Source organism: Athene noctua, chromosome 5 (assembly GCF_965140245.1).
Source record: "Athene noctua chromosome 5, bAthNoc1.hap1.1, whole genome shotgun sequence".
NCBI classification, from domain to species: domain Eukaryota; kingdom Metazoa; phylum Chordata; class Aves; order Strigiformes; family Strigidae; genus Athene; species Athene noctua.
Window position 1 is genome coordinate 31,565,317 of NC_134041.1, and position 15,361 is coordinate 31,580,677.

Genomic DNA, 15,361 nt, shown 5'->3' on the forward strand with positions numbered 1-15,361 from the left:
CTTCAACTACGACAGGGCACGTATACACAGATGACCTCGCTGTAGCTTCCCCCAAGAGAGAGCACTTAACCAGCAGGAGTTTCCTAAAGGATGCCTGAAGTCTCAGACAAGGAACTGGGCAGATCCAATCAGCTGTCACCATTAAGTTTTAAACAAAAGAATCAGATCATTACAAAACCAAAAAAGGGGGTCAAGCATGAGAAGAATACTATGCCATAAAAAGCTGGCCAATAATTGATGAGACGGCAGAGAAAGTTGAGGGAGGTAACCCTGTAGCTTACTTATAAAGTTGCAAAAGTTCCCCAGAATTTTACACATTCAAACAGATTTAGTAATTTCAGTCACTGAAATATGACAACATCCAGCCCTGATCAAGTGACAGGACACACCATTCTCAACGCAGTTTAGGATGAATAAAGAATCAGATTTTCAGACAGATGCATGAGACATTCTGTGCATGAGCAACACCTAGCATCTATAAATCTCACTTAAATCAGTGGGCGTTGTCAGTGACCAGCCCTTTTCAGAAGTCAAGCACCTTTCCAGACCTCAGATACCTATAACCTAAGAGGTAAAGTGCAATCCAAGTCTTTGTTCCATGGCTCACACAGCAAAAGGGCCAGGTGCTCCAAATTCTCAGGAATTTTACAGTAGATGGAGGCTTTTACTTAGCCTTATGGCTATTATTGTAGCTTTGAGGCATGTTAAACAAATTTGCAAGCTGCCTAACTCAAGAGCTTAAAACCTGAACTCTGTGTTTTGGGAGATTTTTCAGTAATTAAAGCACTACTGCTGGTTTTCTTCAATTCTCTTTGTAGATAAGAAATCACTCTGTCAACAGACTAGTATGTCTCAAAGCTGGTGGCCAGAAAAAAAGATTTAGAAACAAGAGACATTCCTGAAGAAAGAAACCCTAGATCAAATTGTCCCCTTGCAACCAACTAGCATTCCCTGGAACCTGGAACTTACAAAGCTAACTGCTTACTAAGCTAACTGCTTAACCGTGAAAGCTTTCTCATGCAACCATCTGCTGCCAACACAGTGACTAGCAGTGGCTGATTTGTCTGCAGAGAAAAGATACGAGGTTGCTCTGTCATGTCCTCAGTAAGAATCATTCAGAGAAGACAACATCTGAAATAAAATTCAGAGCTGGCTATCCCTCTGACGTGCTGAATTTTAGGAGCTTCACCACAAAAAGCAGCACACCTGTTGCAAAAGGCATTTAAAAACATCCCAAAGATGCAAGAAATTTTTCTCCATGTTATAAGCATCCACTCCCTAATAATCACATAAGGTTGGCACAATTAGATGACTTCATCTTTACCCTGTAATCCTCTGCAATAAAATGAAGCAAGAGTGCAGGACAATTTGCCCTGAAGAACATGCGTGCTACCAAACAACGGTTAACAAGGAGGGTGCAGTTCACTGTGAGCTAACTTCATTTAATTTGGGCATAAATCATCTTAACATAACCTAAGACAATGGCAGCTCAGACGCAGATTATGTTAGAAACACCCAGCGCTATTTTCTTTGAAGATACTGCTCACTGACTAAAGCTCAGGAAGGTCACCTCCGCAGGCAGGGCAACAGAAGCCGTGGGATACAGGCTACATGCCACCTATTATTCAAGGGAAAGCGGGACACAGAGCATTTTAAAGACTAAACATGCAAGCAGGCTAGCTGACAATCACACTGACAAAAGTTAGTGGTGAAGGAAGTTCATTTTATTTACAGGCATTTACGTTCATTCTTATCTTTGGACTTCAACCTATTGGGGGTCAAGTAAGACCAAACTCCATTTGATAATACTACTCTCGTGCAAAGTCAAAAGCGAGGAGGAAGAGAAAGAGGGGCTGTATAAAAGTCAGTGCACTCAAGCTTATGACTGAATAGGGATATTTGTGTTCCAGGAGTAGTGACTCTCCAAAAGACATTCAGGGTCAATTATCCCACTCCTCCCCACAAGCAAGCATTAGAGTATATTTACCTCAGCTTCTGCTATTAGCTGCATTTTTCTTGTTATCACATGGTCAAGATCAACCCGGCCTAAGGAAGGAAAGCAAATATTTAACATTTGCATTTTCAGTGATGCGAGCTGCATGTCTGAAAACACAGAAAGCACAATATACAGTACTTTAGTGACTGATTTTTTTATTCATGCTTCTGACTTCTAAATTCATAAGCTATGACCAAGTATTTTAAATAGCCATTGAGTATCACACCACTATAAAGTGTTAGCAGCTGATAACGTGCTGGATTTTCGAAAGCTTTATTTTCCATCAGCAACTCTGCAAATCTTCCCAAGGTCCCTAAACATATTCAGCCTTGAAGCAGCAATTAGAACAACCCTTAGAAGGTCATATCCAAGGCTGATCTTTTATCAGAGCCTTATCTTCTGCACAGTGAACTAGGTGTAAGATGAGGTTGTCTGGAGGTCTCTACATTGCCAACAGACAAGGCAGTCAAGTCAAGACTATCTGTAAAATAAAGTAACCAGCTCTGAAGGCAGCCTAAATGGCAACCTGGATAGTTGTTCTGTGTTAAAACCTGGCTACTCCCAACCCTTTCATCCCCCAAAAGGGCTACACATGTCTGACTGTACTCCTCAATATGTTTCATCACTTAAGCAAACAGTTAGGTCTAACCATGCTGTGAACAGCATCTGACTTTTATCATTCCTAATACCACTGGCTAGTATGTAAAGCCTCAAATATCACCTTTCTTTTATGTAAAGAATCATACACATCTGAGATGCCTCTATTACATCAAGCTGAACATACACAAAACAAATTTCAGACTAGTTCAGTTTTAAGACAATGTCTGCAATGGTTGTAGAGTGCTGGCAAGCCAGCTGGTGTTTCCCTTATCCAGTAAGAACAACAACACAGAAGATAAAGTTACTGAAAACAGTCTTGCACATTAAGAAAAAGCAAGATTAAAGCAGCAGTATCACCCCCCTAAATACTAGTCAGGGTGAAAGGACAGCAACAAACCTTACCTTGTGCATGTCCTTTATATTATAGCCACAACAGTACCTTACACAGTAACACATGGCCAGCATTACAACTTGCACATTCAGTATCTAAGACAACATCACCACTTTTAGAAAAAGAGGGTACTGAACTGATTCTCTAGTAAGACTTCCAGTGAAGCACGAGCTAACAGATTTGCAGTAGAGGTGTCAATGTTGCACTGCTGTGTGATGAGAAGACAGATTCATAGCAGTATCACAGTTCATAATGCACCCTCCCTGTATGTGCACAGCCTACACACACAAAATGCAATGTGTTGTTTTAATAAATGCAAGTGCTTCTGTGATACACACTAGTCTGAAGGTGCTCCTATGAGCAACCAGCTGTGCAACCTGCTTTAGAGATTTCTCCAGGATTGAAACTGTAGTCGAGTTAAATGAAACAAGGGACTATCTTCAATGAAGTTATGCTCAGATGTTAGCATTAATTTCCACCCCCACCCCCCCTCCATCAAGCAGGAAGATCATTTTTTGTCTATAAAAACTGCTACAGAAGCTATAGACTTAAGAACAGACCAGTAAAAACAGCCTATTACTTAGCAGCCTTGTAATGCAAGAACAAACAAATTGTTTAACACCATGTGTTTTTGGCTGCATGCAAAGATCCGTTTTTACAAAAATAAAATTCCTGGTTGCTAAGCATCTCACCTCCAAGACAAAAAAATTACCTCAGCATTTAAGCTCCTCATGCTGTTACACTTGCTAAAAAGCAGCATTTTGGAAAACATTTTGAGAGAAGAGTGTAAGATGCCACTAAGTCCCTTGTCCCACTCAGCTCGTGCACTTTGCTGGTTTCAAGTGGATTCCCCCCACCTCTCCCCCAGTACATTAAAAAAAAAAATCAAGTTGTTCCACAAGCAGCAGAACTGTATCCCCTTCGTATTATCACCTCTCCTCACTGCACTGCTTCACAATTGTATTCAAAGCCCCCTCCCTCCGTTACTATTACCCTAAGAACCACCTTGTGTTTGCCTGCTAGAAAACAGACCAGACAGAGCTGTTGAGCTCAAAGCACAACTAGCCTTCTCCTGCAAAAAGCCTTTCCCTACACAAATTGTACTCAAAGCACAACTAGCCTTTTCCTACACAAATTCTTCTTTGTGTCTCTTATTCAGCTGCCTGTCTTAAAGACTATCAAGGTTGCTAGAAAATGTCCAACATGGTCAAAGAGGACAGGACACATGAAACTTAAGGGACTGCACTATTTCCTTTGTAAGCTAAGCTAAAAATAAATAACCACTGCTTTGACCGTGTATTTCCTGTCAGATCTTTCATTTGGAGCCTCTGTTATTATAATTACCCAAGAGGGACTCACTTTGGAAATAAAACACCCTTTTTAAGTGACAAGGCCCTAAAGAAGGCTACAGTTTTACAGATACCTAATGTACAGCTTTAATGGTTGTACAGGGAACAAGACCAGCCTCTGATCTGCTGACATAACTGCTAAATTGTATGCAGTGTCCCTACTATCACTTTATTCACCCACACACCAGTGTGTATGCACAGACTAGACTAGAAACACAGCATCTTTTAAAAGGCTTTAAAAATCAAGATCTCTATGTCTTTAGTATACGCACCTCATATAACAAAGTAAAACCACGTGTAAGCTTACTGCTTCTTCTCCAGAACAGAGTCTCCTGTAGAAGAAATCCCACCCCAAAACAACTCATTCTGCTGTGTTGCATCACCTCATATACTCAAGCTGCATCACAAGGCAGAAACCAGAGAACACAACTCATCATCTTCGTGAATCATTCATCTTCTGTTGTGCAAGCTGCTACTGTTGTGTGAGGTCATTCGAGAAGAGAATCATCACATGATTTCGAGTCTAAAAGGAATTGTGCACTATGGAGAATCTAAATCTTGATTTTCCTTTGACACTGAAGACACTGGATCCCCCTGTATCACTTTAGCGTTGCAACATCATTGCAAAAATGGACTCGAGGCTGCAGAAGACAAGCAAGCACATCTTTGCATTTAAACCAAGATGGGATGTGCCTTAAGAAAACTGGAAATGTAATTAAAGTCATAAGGAAGAAAATCTTCTTTGAAGACTAGTATGAAATAGCAGCTAACTTTACAGGAGACTGAAGCAGGGTTTGTTTTAAAAGGGAGAGTTTTAATTTAATGGGAGTTGTGTTCTCTTCCCATCCGAGAAGACATTGGTAAGATCTTTAGCTGACCACTTGTCTTGGGCTTGTAGAAACCGATCCTTGTAGGATGTGACACCTCTGCACATCCCAAATTCCAAGCAGGTTCAAGAGTCAGAAATTTAAAAATTCGCAATTTAAATGTAAACTTTGTTTCCATAGGAAACCAGGCTAGTGAAAGATCACCTGAAGATTGAGAAAACTTCTTACTGTTGAAAAATTGAGCAACTTAAGTTTCACAAAAGATTTACAAACTATCTTTCTTAAAGGATCTCACTGTCCCTTTTTCAACCTACTCTTGTACATGTTACAGGTAAGTAACATTTGAGATGTCTAGAGAAGTGTCCCATTCATACGATCTGTTAGTGCTGCAGCTTGCGATCCAACAAAACCAGCTTCCACGCAAGACACTTGCCAGTGCTCTACTAAGCAAGCTCTCAAAAATTAACTGTGTTAAAAAGCATTCATTTTATTTAACTGCTAGAGTCTGCAATTACCACCGAGGGCACAAATGGGAATAAGTCATTTGAGTAAATCTGTGGTTCGTGTGCAGCATTACAGTTCCAGCCTGTAGTGACTTCACCAGCCACAGAAGTTGCCTGCAGCCCAGTGCTCTGAGCCATTGCCACTCAAACTGTTCCTGCACTGTGGCAATAAGCTTATTACTGAGCAGTTATCTAGAACAACCCCTAGGGACTACTGCTATCTAAATCCTTGAACAGCATTCAAGACAAAAACGCCTCTTCACAGAAAAGCTAGGAAAAGCACATGAACAAACTTTAGTTTATTGCCACATGTGCTTCAAAAGACACAGCCAAGCACACCACCCACAGTTCAGAAGCATTTTCCCCTAATGATGTCAGGATCTGTTTAGCTTCAGGATCTTCATGGAAAGTCACAGATACAAACTGTACCCAGTACTGCCCTTCTTTAAAAGGGTTTAAAAATATTATCTTCATTATTTCTTGATCAGACATCTTACAATTCAAAAGGTTAAAGCAACACAGGCAGAAGGATTTCATTACTGTCAGATACCTGGATTCAAAGCGTCCCTCTAAAGACACCAAAAATGTTATCTGAAGGAAAGCAATGTTAAAGCCAACCTAGTGCAAGGCTACTGTAGAGGGGAAGTCTTCCATACCTACTACAATACAACGTATGTTAATAATTTGATGCTAATAATCCTTATTCTTACTTATGGTAATTTATTTGGCCACTCAGCAGATAGAGGCAAGTTATGACTAGATTGCCCCCCACAACTCAGCCGATCTGCTTAAAGAATGCATTGGCCATAAGCCACCGTGCCGCAGTTGGGCATTCAGTTTAAAAAGCTGTTTCTGTAAGGACACAGGACTCAAGCAGCCTCTTTACTAGCAGGAGGAAGCACCAGCATTCTCTACATCATGCCACCATGTCCACAGGCTCTTTACAAGAAACTGCTCAGTCTTGCCCAACCCTACAGGCTGCAAAACATGAGAGTGCCTAGAATTACGCGAATCCAGCTCGTCTCAGACAAGACCGCTGTGTTTGATCCACCTCCTGGAAACACATCCAAGATACTCAATTCAAGCAGCTTAATCCCAAATTCACTAATCCATAAGAAAGAGCCTGTTGATACAATGAACACCTATTGCTGAGTCATACAGCAATCCTAAAGCTTTCTAAACTGCTCCCTGTTTCAGAACTCTCTCCTCCTCCATCTATCAGCAGGCACACACAATTCATGCAGCGTCATGAACTTCTGCACTGAGAATGATCAATAGTAACCTCTTCATTGGAAGATAACAAGCCTTTTCTAAGATCAACGTTGCCAAACAGGCTTACTCACACCAGACAAAGATATGCCACATAGCTTGTTTGCAGATGAGTCCCCAGAGACACTTTTAATCCTTTTCTGATTTCTGAGGAAACAAGGGCAGACTCCAAACCCATCAGTTTTCTGTTTTGGATGGTCTAATCTTCACAATTTAGAGGCACTCCAATACAGGCTTAAGAGCCATGTCCTCTCAAACCTTTTAAGACCCTCAGTTTCCATTATGCTCTTTCCAGGTAAGTTTTCCTGCAACTGGTACTACTCAACAAACCATTAAGCAGAACAGTTTTGTATTTCTTTAGGTATCTCCAGCTGAAAACACCTAAAACTAATCTTATTAAAGAAGCCCAGCTTTTGACAGGGGATTATTGCTGCCTAGATCACCTGTTGACTCTATGCCAGGACCAAATTAGTTGTTTGATTATGACACTGGAGCCAACCGAGGGAGGAAAAGTGATATACAAGACTGGAGTTCAGCTACTCTGTCAAAGTGAAATTATAGGCAGAATGATTACAAGATACAAACACATCAAAGGACAGAAGAATTTTTCTGGCAAATCTCAAAGCTATGAATATTCTCACATTGCTATAAATTTAGGAGTACCCAAGTCCAAACTAGAACTGAAGCAATGAGGCAGTTTTCAGAAGCACTCCCGAGGCAAGGAAAAAAAAATAACCTAAACTATACAAATGGAAGAGTCAGACCTAATGTAACTCTACAGACAATACATAGATTAAAATTATTCCTCTGAGCAATTTCCGATCAGCCAATGGATTTGAGTTTTAATGACAAAGGGATTAGTGGCCTAGAAGTTTCTGTAGAAAGTTCACACATCTGCAAACAAGTCAAGTGGCCCTTGACATGTTAACTCTTAAGTTGAAAAGTAGATTGTGTTTGCTAATCAGGAAGGATCAAGGGTGGAAAATCACATTAGTGATTTAATTTTTCCACACAAATAATTGCCACAAAGACATTACATATTTACTCGCATATGAGATACCATCTTGACCTGGTCAGAATCCCTTGACCACAATAAATACGTATCTTGCCTAAAATTCTACACAACACCCAGTGTTAGGATGCTATACTATAAAAAGGACATTGCCAGACAGCAGATCATTAGCTTCACGCTGCCTTTGTACTCATCAGGACTAATGCCTTAGAAACCGATATTCAGAAGTGAATAGCTTGGGTATAAGAAAGTGAGAAAAGAACTCTATAGCTACTTCTTTTTAGAAATTCTTCCACCTCAGCTGTGCCTTCACAGAGGCCACTACTTGGAACACATGGACACTTCAGCTTTGTAAAGCTTCAACCTTTGTGTCACAGAGATGCTGATCTAACCCCACTGTACAGAGGAATTCCTGACCAGAGGGATGCATCTTCCTCCCGGGCCTATAATGTGGTCAGGCATCAGACTCATGTCTCCTACCTCCCTGTGGCGTTCCTGCTGTCCCCCCATCACTGTGCCGAGCAAAGAGTCTGCAAAAACTGGTGTCACAAAGACCTGAGTGTTACTTCTGCTGAACTGGCAGCAACCCTGGAAGGTAAGAGGCACCTGATCTTACCCAGCCAGGATTCCTCCCCACTCTCCTTACTGACCTTCACTGCAGTTTGTACTGTATTAAAACACTGCACTGGTCTAAGCCAATGCACCAGGCACACATACGCACATGAAAGCTCAGTACACTTTCAAGAGATATACCCCAGAATGTTTACTTGCTATGCACCCACAGTATCTCACCTGCAGTGACATTATGTTGCATTTCAGAGTTATTAAAATGAAAGGCTTTTAAAGACAGGCACCCCCATCTATCATGTGCTAATTATCACAGCTCTGTTTATTCTTTACCCAGAAGCTTGCAAGAACTCAAATTCATGCATAACAGTTAAGGTGTTTCCACAGATGAAAACGTCAAAGTCTGCTTCTAAACCAATCATAACTGAAGTAGCCATCAACTCCATGCAATGTTCTAAAAACAGCATTACTGGAACAGTCCCATTTGATTCAATTAAAATGATGGTACCACCAACAGCTTAAAATCCCAGTTCTCCAGGTAGTTTATGGGATGGCTTTCTTTCCAATGTTTTTTTTTTTTTTCAAGAAGAAATCTGACCTGTCCTAAACTTAAATTTGCTCCAACTCCTGTTTCAGTTGAAAGAAGTACTAGGAAATAGTGACAATATTCAGAAGCATACCAGTAAGAATTATGTCCTGGAGTCACTGGCACCCGGGTTTGGAACTGAAACTCATGTGAAACATTGTGATAAACTAATTTAGCTTTTTTGCTTATTCTGTCTCCTGAAGAGAAAGGAAACAAGCTGCAATTTCATTGCTAAGCTCCTTATCACTGGGCTGGAGTGTGGCATGGCATAACCCAGGAATTAGAGATAGTTACAGTGTCCACAGAGTCCACAGGCAAAACCACTTATACTGCCACACAACTACCCCTGAAACTCAAGGAATGGGACACAGGCAGCAGCAGTGATTCTACAAAGCCAACTATAAGCCACATAACTTTTAAGGTGACCGCAATACAAATTAATACAAGCCCAACTGTTTACCATTCTATTTTATTACAGCCAAGGTTGAGACTGGATAGAAGGAAGCTGTTCTGACATTAACAGAGCTTCACAGGAGCAGAGAATCATTCCTTGTGGCATCCTACCTCCATCTGTCTGTCAGGATGTATACACCAGCTTAGCCTGGTATGTCAAAGACCATTTTGTTCAATCTTGAGGAAGTCACATACTTAAAGCTTGTAAAGGAAGCAAGATAAAGTCTCCAGAAAAAGCATTTACCAGGATTACTCAAAAGAGTTGTCAAGATGCATCTGTACCACTTAAAGCATTAAAGCATCTCCTCACACACATCTGTCCTGTGACAATTAATCACTTTCTTTACAGAGCAAGATCCCTGTAAGCACTGCAATATACAGCCCCTGAGGAGAAGCTCTGCAGGACAGCACCCCAAACAACCTAAACCTCTGAAGAAGAGCAGCAGGTACACAGGGAGCTCCACCTTGGCAGCCTTTCTACAAGCACAAAAATGAAAGAGCAAAGATGCAAGAACCATGAGCTAGAAAGGACACCTTAGAGGAGATCACATGCCAGAGATGCAACCCATCCCCCAAGCGAAAGAGTCTCACCATTGCTTGAATTCTGAAACGACCTCTCACTCTCAGGTCTCCTCTGCGTTTCTTCATTCTCAGGGGTCTTGCAGGTTGTAGTGGAGCCAGACTGGCGTTTTCTTACACAGTCTTCACCTGCCATTGTTGCCTAGCTAGACCAGAAAAGAATAGCAGATAGTTAATGACAGAAAACTAATTTACTCTTTACATTGCTCAAGAATAAATTTACATAGCCTTCTTTACACTAAAGTTAGACGTTCTTCCCCCTGTTATGAATTCAGAGCAAGGATAGGGGAAATAAAGCACACACTCGTATTAGTCATTTACTGTGGAACACACTCTCTCCCTTACAGCAAGCAGTAAGAACAAACAAGCTCCCCTACCACTACCAAAGGATCTCCTCACCTCCCTCCTCTCCCTATAGAACTTCTAAGCATTTAGAGTTACTTAAGCCTTTGTGAAATTTTTAAAAGGCAAAAAGCCCATGCAATGCTTTCTGATAGTCAGTCAGACAGCAAAATTTGTCTTCTGAGAGATCTGGCAGGTTTGCTTTACAGAATCACCTGCATTATTTTTCCTAAGCCAAGCCCCTTACTGTCAAGTTTTCAGCTCTTAGTGAAAGAGCAGCTTCCTCAATAGATCCTTGTACTCTGTTTGGCCAGACAACAGTTGCATTGCAAACCTCGGAAAAACAGGAAGAGAGAACCAGGTTTGAACTACGCCAGATTCAATGACAAAGGTCATTGCTGGGGATAGAGCTAGCTGCTAGCAGGGAACATCTGAACCACCATAGCCAGGCTGAAAACAAGAAATTCTCTGTTATTGACAAGGGGAGAAGCAGATTTTAATCTGGTCATGAAGTGACACTCCAGCACACTCTCCCTGAGCTCAAGAAGCTCTCAGATGTAGCTACAACCAGAGACAATTCTCAGAGCTGGACTCCCAGAAAACCACACTGGCATGTATAAAACCACATTCTCAAACAAACACTTCTCCTTTTTTATATATATATTTTCACCTTGGCACAAACTCTTAAATAGATGTGTTACATTACTCGTGAACAGAATACACACACCAGCACAGATGAGCTGTTAGAGACAGGCAAGAGAAACTCATGCACTTGTAGAAAAACTAAGAAGGCAGAACATTGTTATTTAAGGATGTATTTCCTCAGAATACTAAGGCTGGCACTTCTGTAAAAGGGAAATAAGACTATGATCCAATGTTTTCAGAACTCAGCTTCCTATGTTTGTCCCTCTAGTTGGACAATTGTCCTTTCAGGCATCACAGCATATAGGGGGGAAAAAACCTTCTGCAACACCAAACATCAAATCACTAATTCAATCACCAATGCTATTTCTTGCAGCATTGCCTCTCCTAGCGCTGCCTCAAGAGATCACAGCCAGGTCTATAAGCTGTAAAATAAAGACCATCAAAATGACAAAGATCCCAGCTGGCTTTGTACACCACCTGATAGCTCATACTATCATAATTTACATAATGCAAAAAGCATTTACTTGAAAAACAGCAGGAACCAGGCAAGAATATTGTAAATCTTCCTACAGTAACTACACTCACCAGCAGAGAAAGGTGGCTGGCAGGACATAACCACTTACCTAGCAGCTCTGTTACTGCTGTAACCCTCCTCAATAACCCTCTTGCCTTTAAACACAAGTCAGTCACCATCATGAAGACACGACTCTTTCCCCCTCCCAGCCTTCCCACAACGTTCCCAGTACAGACACGGCCACATCACCATTTTGTCCACCTGGAGCCCCTGGACAGGCAAACATGTCAATATTTCTCTTCTGACACAAGAGAGATGCCCAAAACCCTACTGAAGGATAAGAATGGATCACTCCGATCACACAATAGGGCCCTCAGAACAGTGGAGCGGGAAATGAAGCTGCCTTAAAAATTTGTACACTGACAAACTACTCCTTGGGCCACTAGCAAGCCTCTCCACTGCCTCCCGATCCAAGTTAAGTTGTTCTTGTGAGCCACATCTGTCCTTAAAGGTTCAGGTTTTCCAGGTCTAACAGAAGACTACAATTTTATCAATAATTATTTTCTCAATACACTTTTCTTCTTCTTTAAGAGGTGAAGAAGGCACTCCTTCCTCTCCAGTGCAACATGGTTAGAGTAACTCACTGAAAGGCTAGCAGAAGGGAATCAGTTTCAGGTTAGGGGAAGGAAAAATCATGTTTTTCAAGGAGAAAAAAAAAAAAAGTTAAAGCAATTAACTTAAAAGGGTTGAGTAACTTTTTAATAACCGAATTCAGATAGGCTGAGTGATCACAACAAAGCCTTTTTTACACCAAAACAAGAACTGTGCTAGGGGAAATCATGAAAACAAACATTTTCCTAGACTAGTTTCCATATGAAGGGAGGTGTAACATTACAGTACCTAAGCAACTACCAGCACATTAATGCGTAAAGAGGGCATCAGGCCAGTCCTCTAATCTCTGCTAGAGCTAAATCAATCATGCCAGGAAAACTCCAAAACATTCACTATCCCCTCAAAAAAGGAAATCTCTCACAATTGGTAAAGTCACTCCGTTCACCCCACTCTGGGCACTTGCAGGACAAGTAGAACCACAAATGTGTCCCATTATCAGATTTCCCAACAGAAACTCCCTGATTCTATAGACATGATTGCGTTATGGTACTCGTGAAAGGTCTCAAAAACCCTTCAGTTTCTCCATCTTCCCTTTCGAAACATCGGCAATTATAAGCATGCCTTAGGACAAAGGCAACACCCTGTAGGAAGTACATCTTTGCATTTCAAACAGCTTGGTAGCACAGCGAGGGCACATCCTCTACCTCCAATACCGCTTATGCTTAATAATAACAATCTTATCCCAGCCTTTCGGATCTCCAAGGTTTTCCTTCGGCCCTTGGGCATCACACGAACTAGCAGATCCCGTGTGCTACGTCCTCGGTATCAGTAGAGCTCTTCACGAGCCAGGCAGGTACAAAACAAAGTTAAGGTCATTCCACAGCTTACCCGCAACGCGCAAAACAGTCAGCAAGGAAAAAAAAAAAAAAAAAAACAAACTAAAAAAACACCAAACCACGACGGAAACCTGCAGATAACAATGGAAGCTGCTTAAAGCACTGCCGAGGCTCTGAGACCACCAAGTCAGCTCCCTTCTGCACTAACTCCCTGGAAACAAGCGCGGAAGCCTCATCCGACGGAGCCCACTGTCAGCGACGAGACCCACCCCCACCTCCCGCCCAAGCCCCAGGCCCTGAGGGCGCCCGGCGGCCTGCGGAGCGCTGCCCCCCTCCCCCCAGCCGCACGGCCCAGAGAAAGGGCCCCGGGCACAGCTTCCGCCCCCTCAGCGGCACCGCGCCGGGGGGACGCCGGTGCCGCCGGGAGCCGGCAGGGCCTAAAGCCGCCGGCGGGACGGAGCGGAGCGGCTCCCGCAGAGGGAGGGGGCCCGGCTGCCCTCACCCCGCGGGAGCGTCACCTCAGGGCGACCGAGCCACTACCTCCGCGCGCGCCGGCTCCACACTGCCGCTTCCCGCCTCCGCCACGCGCTCGCGCCCGGGGCCTCTTCCCGGGGCGCGCGCACGTCAGCGCGCAGAGGGAGGGGGAGCGGCGCCGCCGCCCATTGGCTGGGAGGAGCTGGGCGGGGGCGCGCGGCGCGGGGGCGGCGGGAAGGCGGGTGGGAGGTGGCACGTGAGGCGCACGTGGGGCGCGACCCCCCCCTCCTCCTCCTCCCTCCCCCCCAACGCCCCCCCGAGTTTCCTGCCTTTCCCCCCACCCCGGGCTCCCCTGTCAGGTGTCGGGGCGGGACGGGGCCGCTCGCCGCCACCGTATCCCGGTGCTCTTGAGGCGGAAAGCAAAGAGAGGGAGAGGTGCCCCTGTCTCCGGGGAGGTGGAACGCCCAGCCCGCGGCCCTGGGCGGGCCCAGTCAGCCCCCACGGGCAGGCATGTCCTCGCCCTGAGGACTCCCCACACACTCCCCCTTCTCCCCCAGCACGAGGAAAACTTATTTCAAGGAACTGGGAGGACACCAAAGTCAAGGCTGGGAGGCCCGGAGGACCCGGTGGCTTTATCTGTCCTCGTCCTTGAGAAGGAAGGCAGGGTTGCTCAATAACCGCTTCCCCTGGTGCCCGGGGTTTGCTACAAACATGTGTCCTCCCCAGCGAGGTTCTTCAGCAAGGCCAAATATTCTTAAAGGGAAGCACCCCCTGCCCCCCATGAAGGGCAGGTTTGTGGCAAGGGGTGTTGACCCTCACAAGTTTGGCCCTGGGGAGTGTGAGCTGCAGCTCAGTGGTAAGGGGGGAGCCAAGAAGGGGGCCTGGCTGGAGAGGTCTCCTTCCAGTCCCAGCCTGCATTCCAGAGGGTCAAAATCTGGGTGAAAGGCTAGGGTTTCCACCCTCGCCTTCTCTCTTTCCCCAGGCAGACACAGGCTTGTGACAGACAGTGAGTCACAAGAACACATCACCAGCAAACAAACTCTAGTAACCTCTTGGTAGCTGCACTTCACCGTGTAAATGGGAAAGTTTTCCTAAAGTCAGGAGAACTAAGCCACTAATTTCCTACTGGCGAGTATGTGTCTTTCCTTCTAATGACTTCAGGGCTGTGCTATACATGATTGGTTTTCTGATTAAGGATACCAATTAAACTCGGACACCAGGGTGAAAAGAGTAGGTGTATTTTACTGGTGATAACCAAATAATGTAACAGAGTAAAACATGCAGTAAGAAAAGGCAGAATAATGCACCTAAAGCAACAAATAGGAAAATACAGGGTAATGCATCAAATCATTACTACATGAGAGAGAGAATAGTGATTAAGAAAGATCCCTCACCACTTGCATACGTTACCATCATCCAGATCCGCAGTCGCTGGGCAGCCCCGGTTACAGCGAGGATTTGGAGAGCCTGTCCCGGCAAGTGGGAAGTCCTGCACAGCACCTCCACCCGTAGGTGAGGCTTCCAAAGTCACTGTGAGCAGGTCCAGCCTTATATACGACAGATCAACAAGTCAGAATCGCTGGCACCGTTGTTTTGAGCGGAAAATTTCTGATTTCATTCTCCTGTTGGATTCCACCCAAAACCTGGACAGGGCTCAGGGGGAGAAACCAAAGGAGTTTCTAACAAGGCCAAATATGTGGGTTCTCAGCCTTGAACGAGGCTAAACAAGGGAAGTTGGATGCATTCTCTCAGCATTTCGTCCTCACTACTGATTATATTCTAGGCCACATCTTTCACTAGCGAGCT

General features: G+C 43.9%; 1 protein-coding gene across 5 annotated transcripts in view; it reads right to left on the minus strand.

Moving 5' to 3' along the window:
• SOAT1 (sterol O-acyltransferase 1) overlaps positions 1 to 13,683 on the minus strand; it is a 29,802-nt gene extending 16,119 nt beyond the window's left edge. Inside the window, exons 1-3 of one of the 5 annotated variants that reach the window (XM_074906951.1) lie at positions 13,622 to 13,683; positions 10,145 to 10,278; positions 1,988 to 2,046 (exon numbers count right to left, since the gene is read on the minus strand). In XM_074906951.1, coding sequence (XP_074763052.1) covers positions 1,988 to 2,046; positions 10,145 to 10,268 — 183 coding nt within the window. In that variant the 5' untranslated portion in view covers positions 10,269 to 10,278; positions 13,622 to 13,683. Of the gene's footprint in view, positions 1 to 1,987; positions 2,047 to 10,144; positions 10,279 to 11,474; positions 11,509 to 13,583 lie in introns of those variants that run through there. The other 4 variants (XM_074906953.1, XM_074906952.1, XM_074906954.1 and 1 more) reach the window with 4 other exon arrangements.
• Positions 13,684 to 15,361: the final 1,678 nt, after the last annotated feature.